Source organism: Morone saxatilis, unplaced genomic scaffold (assembly GCF_004916995.1).
Source record: "Morone saxatilis isolate NCDOM2014 unplaced genomic scaffold, NCSU_SB_2.0 Contig2, whole genome shotgun sequence".
NCBI lineage: Eukaryota > Metazoa > Chordata > Actinopteri > Moronidae > Morone > Morone saxatilis.
The window spans coordinates 3839040-3850890 of NW_023339762.1; the positions used below are offsets into that span (position 1 = coordinate 3839040).

At 40.7% G+C, this 11851-nt stretch overlaps 1 protein-coding gene across 1 annotated transcript in view; it reads right to left on the reverse strand.

Moving 5' to 3' along the window:
- Nucleotides 1-301: 301 nt before the first annotated feature.
- Nucleotides 302-11851, reverse strand: part of fa2h (fatty acid 2-hydroxylase) — a gene marked incomplete in the record, with an annotated part of 33886 nt that continues 22336 nt past the window's right edge. Inside the window, 5 exon segments of the mRNA XM_035665521.1 lie at nucleotides 302-3061; nucleotides 3194-3446; nucleotides 4341-4513; nucleotides 4749-4849; nucleotides 6510-6652. Of these exon segments, the coding sequence (XP_035521414.1) occupies nucleotides 2994-3061; nucleotides 3194-3446; nucleotides 4341-4513; nucleotides 4749-4849; nucleotides 6510-6652 (738 nt within the window).

An 11851-nucleotide genomic window follows, 5' to 3' on the forward strand; every position in this document is an offset into this window, starting at 1 on the left:
CAATGTAATACAATTCATCAAACGCTATCTTTCTAGGGGGATGTAAGTTGAATTCTGGTTCAGACAGTGAGGTATTGATTCAATTCTGGTTATTTCTGAGGCCTAACTTTGTGGTGATGGGTTACGTTAAATTGTGAGGGTTTTGTGTCATTGTGTCTACCCCTGTATACGTACTGGACAGATTGCAAAATGTAACCTTTTGCTGCCCAAATTAAAAATAAATTTTGCAGACAGATTATAAAAGATGGTCAGAATTGAAACATCAGAGGCCGATGAACAGAAATTACAAGGCAAACAGACATCAGAAATATACAGATATTTATTTACAAATACATTCGCATTTGCATAGACATTTAAAATTCAAAAATAAAAGTTAAAAGATATTATAGTAAACAGATTTGGGAAATATTATTTCACGCTGCATAATTTAGCACAAGGAAAAGTTCACTTGTCAGATTTAAAGCAAACAAGCTATTGTTTTTCATCTTTATCATATAAATATACATAAATAAGATCTTATTACAACAGGTGGAATCATTTCACTTTGCCAAGCAGCCGTCACAATCAGTATGCATTATCATTATCATTGCAGTCATCACTATCTCCACCATCATTACCGACAATAAAAATTAATTTTGGTTCTTTCTGAAGTCTCTGTGGTACATAGAGATTGTATCAAAATCAGAATTCTTTCCTCATGATGCCTTTAACATTCATTATCAACTTGTGGAGCACAAGACAGACAGTGACACCTTTTGGTGCAGTTACAGCTCAAACCTGCACCCCCAGTGAAACCACGTTTTTTTTTTTTTTTTACAGCCCTCTTAAGGTTTACCTGAAGACTTGTATAATATTGCTGCTCTGAATAGCAAGAAAAAAGCAAATGGAATCACCTTACTGTATTATTTTACTCTGTACTCTGAAAAACTTTTTAATAGATTTTGCATGTTATGTTACATGTGTAAGAATGTATGTACATATATATTATGTAAGCGGGAGTATTTCTTCAAACTAAAAAGGTTGATAAAAATGATTTTCTGCAGTTGTTGTATATCACTGTGCTCTACCTATTTATGTTATTTATTACGTTTGTTCTGCTTATCAGTGTTTTTAGAGGGGACATTTCAAGGATCCGCCAGTCACCATCAGGACCTCCTGCTGTTCAGTCAGATGGTTCATCCATCGTCATCCTGAGGGGGTCTGCAGGGCCACATAAACCTTTAAAAAGGGTGGAGTGAGACCTGAGGATAGGTCTTATATTTTTCACCTTCATCTTCCAAAGACAAGGATTCTGCTCAGTCTGTGTTGAAAGCGCAGTCAATTTTCAAAATAACATTTTCCTGGAGAAAATAAACCCACTCTTGTCACCTAGCTCAGTGGTTCTCAAACTGGGGTTGTTGAGGAGTTTGCAGTGGGTATATTTTAATTTCACTATTATTCCATTAACAGAACTTAGCTCAATGCAAACATGCTTTATCACAAAGTATCCACAGCCTGATTTGTATTAATTTGGGGGTCCTTGACACCAAAAAGGTTGAGAACCACTGACCTAGCTGACCCTGTGACCTTTGACCCCGAGATCCCCACAGCAAGAGGTCTGACAGCCTGGCCTCATGCCTTAGCTCTGTCCCTCTGACACCATGACAACACACTACCATCCACCCATTTTACACCTTAATGCATCTGTTTTCTTATACCAATAAACCAATAAGAAAACATCTGCTCATTCAATGTAAAGTTGGTGCAATAAAAGAATATCCTCTTCTGTACAAAGCATCTTACAAAATATTTTTTCTATATCTTTGTTGTATTATTAATGACAAAAAGAAAAGAGAACAGAGGAAATATTACAATAAAAATATATCTCCACAGTGGTTTCAAACATTTAGAGCGCCGCTTTACATGAGATTAACAGTACATCGAATTAACGCATTACAGTAAATTTTCACTTCTGCAGCTTTGCTGATAATTAATAAGTTAAATCTAAACGTTCAAATAGATCTCAGCATGTTCAAATATTTGAAACCAGATGATTTCTGTTCACAGCTGCTTCCAAAAACTACAGTGAGACCAAAGAATTTCTGTGTGCTGTTAGAAACCTGCAGTGTAAGTGAGAGTAGCAGTGTGCGATAGTGTGGAGGAAGGAACAATTGTTTTGTTTTTTTCCTGAGTTGGTTTATCAGTTTGGTCTCTCTCTCTCTCTCTTTCTCTCACTCACAGTCTCTACACACACTCTTTCACACACTTTCTGTTCTTTTGTCACACCCCCCTTGCTACTCTCTACTCGCTACTGTCTTCCACATTCACCGACCATCTATCACTTCCTGTTTCCTCTCTCTGACTCTGAAGGACACTAGGACAACGTGTGTGTGTGTGTGTGTGTGTGTGTGTAAATTTCAGTTGTGGGTGGATGTGGGTTTACATTTGTTTGTATTATGCTGAACGTTCAGGAACCAGGAACAGAGCGTGTATATTGAGTATTTTTGGAGTTTTTTCAGTGTGATTCTGAGTGTGCCCTACAGTATTCTGCAGCTATAGAGAAATCATTTGATTCCTTTAAATTAAATGAAAATGTAACAATCAAAATACATTGATTCATATGTGTATGTGTCCCTCTCTTTCTCTCCATGGCCCAACTCCTGGCTGTACATTATGATGTTGTGAATGGCTATCAGGCGACAATTTGGCTGGTGAGGTCAGTGCAGTGGGGAGCACAGCAGTAGCAGATGCTGGTTTGGTTATAAAAATGGCACAGAAAGGCCTTGCAACTGTGCAGCAATGATTGCAGTGAGGCAATACACACACCTATAGATGAGCAAATGTGTTGTTTTTCTGGCTGGAATCAAATAGCAGATTGATATGCGCAGGGGGGGGATTAGTTGCAGTGGCCCAGGGGTCCTCGGAAGTGGAATTTCCTCCGTGGTTGTGAAAGCTATGGCTGTGGAGAGGGTGGCTGATAAGTCCTGTGGCCCTTCAGGAGAGCCGTTTTTGTGTTAGAATTTTTCATCAGGGATGACTGTGTTGAAGGGGTGGTCCCAGAACGTGGAGGTGATTCCGAAACCTACAGAGAAAAATACGTAACATCAGACAGATCAAAAGAAAACCACAACAGGGAGAATCAGACCTAAAAATCCAATAGGCTCTTCCTTGGTCTCCCTATGTGTCTGTCAAATTTCAGATTTCTAGTGCTCACCTGCTCTCTGGTGCTCAAAGTGGTGTTTGACGTGGTAGGCCTTCAGGCTGTACATATACGAGCCTCTCTTTGGCGAGCCATAGTGAAGGTAGTAGTGGATCATATCGTACACGACGTAGCCACACAGCCCCCCGACAAACACGCATATCCCAAGGATATCTGGCAGCGTGTGTCGGAGGATTAAGTAGAAACTTCCCACCACTAAGGAGGCCAGGCCGGGCGGGAAGACCAGCCGAGAACCATCAAATGGAGACTGCGGAGAAAGAGTCTGGGTCATACACTGAGATGAGACAGCTGTTAGAAACTAGAACATTTTCTGGAGCCAATGTGTATGTGTAGCAGCTGAGAGGTTAAAAAGATTACATTTATTATAGCTAGCTGAGAGTTAAAGAGGAACTATTGTGCTTTTCTTTAGTTTCTGCCATACATACATATATAAAAGTATGTAATATGTAAAAGTAATCCCTATGAGCTGTGGTGGAAGTTTGACCGAATAAAGGAAAACCAAACAAATAGAAATTTGTCTATGTGCATTTATTCAAACTTCTGCGCAGAAGGATCAACACCAACAAGTGACCAGAGAGGATCGACACCAACAAGTGACAGTCAGCCCGTCAGGCGAGGATCGATGAAGGAGTGCCTTCAGCTATCCAGGATTTATATATGCATAGAAAGAAACAGATGAGCAATGTATCATAAAGAACAAGAGTGGTAAACGTTCCAAAGGGAAGATTGAAGGGAGTATTCTCAAGTGAAGACATATCCTGTCCAGACTAAGGGCCGCCACTCCTGTCTTTAGACCAAATTTGGGCAAATGGTTTAAGAGTTCAGCCAAAGGTTTATAAATTTGTCTACATTACATCGAGGTTGGTTAATTCGTATTCATTGTGTAGGCTGGGCAATATTTCACCCCATCATGTATCACATAAAGCATAAGTGGTCATTGTATTAAAACAGCGAGTTCATTTGCAGTGCAGCGGAAACAGCCTTCTACAGAGCAGTGTCACACAAAGAATCACAGTTCATACAAAGGTTATTTATTAAATGATCATTTTTCCTCTACATGAGCAACATTCTATGAAGTCTAATGATTAAACCAGTTATATGGTCATGTGATTATATCTGTATCTATATAGAGTGTTTGTACCTTGTGGTGTTGTCCGTGCAGAAGGAAGTGTAGCGTGATGAGGTAGTAGTTATGGGCTGGTGGTTTCATGTGAAAGACAAAGCGATGGATGCAGTACTCGACGAATGACCACAAGAACCAGCCCGTCAAAAAGAGCAGTGGGAAAATGTACTTATGGATCGGGATGGAGAAGTCTGGAAACACACACACACACACACACACACACACACACAGATAATGACAAAGATGTATACACACATTAACTGGACATGAAAATGATGTAAACAAAGATGTTGTATTGTGTGGTTGTGTGTAATAAAGGTACGCAGATAAGAATGTGGACGTGTAAATGAAAATGAAAGCATGCAAGCGTGTCTGTTATATATATATGTTCATAATGTAAGTACTGTATATGGCTGTGTGCGTTACCTGAAGTGAGAACTATCCTGGTGGTGCCCTCTGCCAGGGTGGTGTAGCAATGCCAACTGAAGTAAAACACAATGGGAAGCCACACCACTGGTACCCAGTACCTGTAGCAAGAGAGCATAAAGCAATATGGTCACACGCTCAATCTTTTTATAAGAAACCTTTCTGTCTCATTTTCTGCCGTGTCGTATCATATTGAGGGTGATGTTTACTGGTCGGAGGAGCAGTCTAACTGATGCTGAAGTGGGTGAAGGGAAATACTAACATTCTGTGCTCCTGCAGTAACTAATCTAAAGCTGCTCTTGAGCAAGGCACTGAAGCCACAGACTGCTCCAGTGTAGCTGCTTGTTGAACCCGACAGCTGCCAGTGTGACTGTAGAACTGCATCAGTGAATTAGGAAGGACAGCTCTTTTCACTGTTAAAATGGAATCAGCGCTAACAACTGTTTGTATGTGTTAGTACAGTGGCTCCCAGCTGTTTTTGGTCTTCAGTTAATTATAAATGCATCACTGCAAACTGCAGCACAAACACAAACTTCTTTCTTGTTATACAGTGATGGAAATTTACATTTCGTTAACATTATTATTTTTTAGCCAAATAATCACAAAGTCATTTCAGGGACAGCGTATATCTGAAGTAAAGAAAAAGGGAGAAGATCAAATGAACAATTTAAATATTTACTAGCTTAAACAAACTATTTACATATGAGCTCTAGGAACACACTAATCCAGAGAAAGAGTGAGAGAGAAGGTCAAACGGCTCCTGCACGCTACACCTACTGACTGCCTGCACACGGCACAAGAGGAGAGGGAGAGACACCAGCGCGGTTGGTGGACTGCTGTTGCTCTGAGCAGCATAAACAGGAATTAATTGAACATATTCCTCAACTTTTCCCTGAGGGCTGAATAAGTCTTTAAATTTGTCACTAGTCCCTTATTATAAGTAATTTGGAGTATAGAGTTAGAAGTAAGAGCCTGAAAAGTTGCTAAATCTAGCAATAAAGTGGCCAAGTTGGGAACACATTTTTCAAATTTGAGCACTGAAAATAATTTCATTTGAAAAGATACATTTGTTTTCTATCCCAGAATTTCCTAGACATTTGTGTCCCAGAGGCTGTTTTACTTGTCCCCGGGACAACAGGACGTCCATCATTTCGAGCACTGTCACTTTCACACTTTCAGGCACAGTTAGCACATGTATTTTGACCTCTCTGCTAGAACTAGCTTTCATGAACGCTCAATCACAGCATGTGGAGTTAAGGTGTTATAAGTTACTCAGGTTAGTGGGAGGCGACAGTAAATATACTTAAATTCAGCTTAAAAACAAGTTTTAATATAATTTTATTTTCCAGATTAGCTGAGCTACTTACATTAACACACTACACACTACACTATCTTTCCCCGTCTCCCCTGGCACCCCTGCAGAACTACCCCATGGCTTACACATACCACTGGTTGGGAATGACTGTATTAGTCAATAGATACAATGATGAGTCAACATGTCTCCTGCAGTAGCACTACATTGGTTTAGATTAATTTTATCACATATTATTTTTGTAATGTCTGGGAACTGCACACGTGTGGAAACCTCAGGGTTGGACAAAGAGGTAATGCAATGCGTGCTGGTCCTGTTTGCAAGTCTCTAGAACTGGAGGCATATTTGTGATTGAATAAACATCATTTTGACCGTGTATACATACAGTATATACACCAATAAGACCATTCTCTTTAATAATATAAGAGAGACACAGTGTCCTGTCTTACCAGGAAGTCTTGGTGCTGGCCTCCAGGAAGGGATTTCCAAACAGTCTGATTGGTCTGTCGACTGGCTGGTGAACCCATGCATCATATTTCTCTCTGAGGTGGCCAACTTGCCAAGCCAGGGGCTTCCGCCAGTCTACCAAATCCTGCAGAGAAACAACCAATGAGAAATGAGTGAAATATATACTATACGGGTCAATGTGACTGTGCTGGAGAAAACACAGAACGGGAGTGGGAGCAGGTCTCCAGCAGGTGGCAGCAGAGAGTTAAAAACTGAATTGCACTAAGACTTGTCAAACCAGGAAGAGACTGCTTGTATGTTAATTTGTGTCTGCATGCACTGTTGCAGGTTTGCTTTCCTCTAACAGAATTGTTGCCAGTAATAATTGAAGGTTTTCCTTCCCCAAAGACCAGATCCTGAGCTACTTTTAAAAATTCCTTACAAGCTCCTCATGCCGCTGTGGTGTGGGTGAAGGATGAAGATAGACAGTCAAGTAATATCCACATTACAGTTTTGTAATATCCACATGAATGTTTCAGGTTAGGAAGGTGGGAAAACTGGTCTCGAGTCAGAACTTACAAAACTTATTTATGAGGGAGATAGGGAAGTAGGGTAAAACTGTGACGGAATAGAAGAGATCATGTTGTGTCACTGTGTTATTTCCCAACTCTTTACTTCTAAAGGGTGGTGACTACTTAGAAAAAGATAATTGTTGCCCAGGTGATGGTGTCTCGCTTACCCCTCTGAGGACATTGATGTCAGGCACAGATAGTCACAGTGACCTGAGGTGGATTAGTCTCACGCTGATTACAGGTAACTACAGGCTATCGCCTAAACTATACCCTGTTTATCAACCCCATTTAGACAGGTCTCTCCTCATCCACTGTGTCTGATACTTTCACTTCCACACCAAGCATCATGTAATACATTCACTCACACAGACAGTTTAGCATCCGATGGCACTTTTGCTGGCGCTGACTGGTCAGCTGCCTGTCATATCAGTGTAGGGTTTATAGTTATCAACGTCAGAGCGTTGCCTCATAACACTCACCTCTGTCCTTTGTCACCTCTGTTCACTCAGGACAAAGTGATAAATGCAGGTTATTCTGCTGTGCGGTACATATAAAAAGGTACAACAAGACGAAATCATCAACATTTTTTCAGCAACATTTAAGGGAAAATGCAGAATCTGGCAGATGTTACAATGTTACAAAAAAACAAATCCTGTAGGTTTTCAGTAGTTTCTTGAGGTTTCTCATTTATGACAGACTGTCACTGCCTTGGGCCAGGTAGTCATTATTTGTAATTATTAATTATTATTTGGACTCCCCATAGTTTCACAAAAGGGGTCCCCAAACAACATTTCGCATAGGGCCCCAAAAAAGCTAGAAACAGCCCTGTTTTGACTTTAATTTATTATAAATAATGTACATTTTAATTTTTAGTTAGTTAATTTAGTTACTTAATGCTGCTACTCCCTTAACTTTTGTTGTCTGTACAATCAAAGTCATATAGGAGGTACCGTAGAAAGTAAAGGAGCGCTCAACTGCAACAACTGCACTAAAGTCAGAAGATATACCAGCTGCTAGTAAACAAGCCTGTACTCTCTGTACTCCGTCTGTTATTAGACTGAGATAAACTTTTTTTTTAACATTTTTGACATTTAGTCTCATATAGTCAAACAAAGAAGTGAAACAAGAATAATCACACTGTCACAAGGGTAGGGGCTTCCCACAAACAAGTGGTGATGTCTTGAAACAATTTAACTCCACTATCATCAAGAAAACGAAACTCCAAAACTGATTGCCACATCACACGGACACAATGTCATTTGTACTGTAGTTTTAAAATATATATATCAGTCACTATCAGACTGGCATTCTCTGATCTTCCTGGTTAATATCAATAACAATTCATTAAAGCTGCAAGCAGCATTGGGCAGGACCTCGCACTCCACGCAACTCGGGGCGTGCTGCGGCCGCGTCACGTGCCGTCGTAACGCGTGCGGACCACAACATGAAAATTTCACGTAAATCAGATCAAAGTCGCCCTCTGAATAGCCACGCAGCGCTTACTTCCTGTTGCCAGTAGTGCCTATCACTATATCTGAATATTTCAATGTATACGTGTCAGGCGGCTGTTATTCAAATGTGAAGTTTCATTAATTGGACCATGTACACTGAATTTTGGGACATGTTTAGGTGGGAATGTACACTGAGATACGAGTACTGTTTTATGGCCAATCGCGATCGACACATCGTCACAGCACGCGTTAACGTACAGTCACCAAATAGCACAAAACTTTTGATCACAATGGTCTAGATTTGTAGTGTATCAAATTTGAAGTCAACTGATAAAAATCTGTAGAGGATTCCTTAAAACAGAGCCCATAAATGCCTGAAAAAATCACAGTTTGAGATTCGATCAACTGAAAAGCCACGGAAGTACGTGAACACAACTTGTTAATAGCAATTAAAAAATCGTCTACTGAAAATAGCAGATCAGATAATATTTAATAGAGGAGTTTGTTCAAATAAACACGAAAAAAATCACAGAAAAAAAATCAAATTGCTGACTTTAATACCAAACCACATTTTTCAGGTATAAGCACAATGCACTGACATGAAGAAAGATCCGAAATAAAATTACCATAGAAAGAAATATTCAAAATAAGAGAAAGAGAAACAAAACAAAAAAATAGAGAACACGAAATTCAAACAATAAATAATGAACGAAGCACAAAACCAACAGGACAACACCACCTTCAACGTACATGCACAAATAGCACAACTTTTAATCAGCACATTTTTACTGTACTGACCAATTGAAGCAGACCAATGAATTCCCTATTGAGCATCAGCACCAGTCCTACAGTGCCCCTGTGAATTTCAATATTCATACTTACGATCTCCGCACAGTGATTTTTCATGCACCCAGAGCGCACCCAGTGACGTGGATTTTTTTTCCTTTTAGGCGAGCCTCAGGACTCCTACCAAGTTTCATTTTAATCGCACATGCCGATGCAGAGATATAAACTTGTTCATTTTAAAGAGCGCCTGAGTATCTGCTGATCTGAGTATCATCAAATGCAAGTGATGCTTATGTCAATCTAAAATTAACAGGCGAAAAAGGACAAAAGAAACTGGGCCACCTGCAGTTGTGAAACCATGCCTCTCATTCTTGAAAGAGCAGTTCAGAGAAAATGTAGTAAGATACACACACACGCACATGCACACAAACACACGCACACAGACAGACATACACAGCTGGCTGCTTGATTCAAAAGGATAAGTATGTGACTAAATAATGTGAGACTGGTTAGCAGCATTCCTGCTTTACCAGTTTGTCTCTGCACAGTACAGAGAGAACCGTGTCAACAATACAATGTCAGAAAATTAGGTTTAACTGACGGCTTCACATTAAGCAATTCTGAACTTACTTCAGTGAGAAAGGCAGTCTCAACCAGAATAAGGCCTCATGGAGCTCACACTGGAGCTCTGTGATGGCAGCGTCTGAGGTAAAGGATTTAAATTACATTGACGCAAAATGGTAAGCTACAGGGGTCCAATCAAAGACTTTATTGGAACAATTCAGCGTAGTTGTAAAGACAGAAACACTGTGAGGTCTATGGGGCACAATTAAGGACGGGTTTACGCGGTGCGTCTCACTCAATACACCAATACCTGGCAACAGAGTGAACCAGACGGACTGGTTGAATCTGTCATCACACTGGTCCATGAAAGGTAGAAAAACATTGTAAATTGCTCAGTCATATGAGCATCACCTGAATGAATGAATGAATGTGGCATTACATGTGTATTTCTATACAAACTGTTCTCACAAGAATATACAGGAAACACTTCAAGGAACAGTTTCAGGTTGAGACTTTAGTTAGGAACTGGCAGGTCTTCCCAAAGCGGAAGTCGGTCCCCCAGTCTCTAGTTCTGTTGTCAGGCCTGGTGAAAATTGCGTCGCTTTCGGGTTGGCCACTAGGTGGCGCTACTATCATAAAAAATGCGTTTAGGCTAATAACTTCTGCATAGTTTGTCGCACATACAAAAACCTTATATCCACACATTAGGTGAATGGAGCTGAATCTCCCCATATAGGCCACGCCCACTTCTGCCTATAATTTTTTTGCTAGAGCGCGAAATGTCCATAAGAAATTTCATTTTCACTTTCGGCGAACTTTTTCGCCCTGTATTTGAACGAACTCCTTCTAGGGAATTTATCTGATCTGCTTCAAAATTAGTCAGTACAGTCAACATATGTTGTTGATTAAAAGTTGTGCTACTTGTGACTGTACATTAAAGGGCGTGTCCGTGGCGTGCTGTCAAAGTTGTCCAGGTTGAATCGAATGTCAAACTGTGATGCCATTTCCAGCATTTCAGGGCTTCTATTTTAACTAACTCCTCTTACAGTTTTTTTCGTATTGACTTAAAATTCGATCAATGCAATCTAGACACATTGGTGATCAAAAGTTAATCAAATATTTACTGTGCGTCAAACGGCGTGTCCATGGTGTGGCGCTCAATTTCCAGGTTTCGCAGTGAAGCGTCACTATGAATGCAGAAGTCTTTTGCACGGTGAAATGCATGACGACTTACAGTGGTCTCCCTCGGCTTCCAGCGATGAGGGCTTGGGCGTGGGGCGACGTGGCGTGGCTGCGGCAGGCGACCGCCGTGCAGGCCCTGACGTAGGGAGATGGCGAGGTCCTGCCCAACGCTGCTTGCAGCTTTAATTATTAATTATTTTTCATAATCTGAGCACAGTCAGTCAATTACGGGAACTGCTTGTACCATTTTGCAACTTAACTTACAATAGGTGTTTTGGTCTGTGGCTCACCATTGAGTTTCAGTTTGGCCCCTCTCTAGTTCAACAATAGTATTAAAGAGGAGCATGTGCACGTTAAGTGAGGTGAGGTAAGGTTGAGGTAAGGTTGAGGTTTGTGTGTGCGTGTGTGTGTGTTTTCATTGTGCACATGCTCTTGTGTAGCAGTGTGACAACTTCAGAGTCTACTAACAAACAGGGACAGTTTTGGAATGAGGCAGGGTGAATAACCTGACGACTGTTCACTCTTCTTCTTCTCCCCATCACCAGTCCCCACACACACACACGCACACACACATACTTCTCTGTCTTGTTTGGTCGGTGTCATTCCAGTCCAGAGCATGTAGCCATGGGCAATTTAAACAAACACACACACATACACAAAAAGATACTTCATGCAGGAATCCACTCTCTCCATGTGATCGCATACCACTCTTTCTCTCGGTCACACACACACACACACACAACCACACAACCACACAACCACACAACCACACAACCACACAACCACACA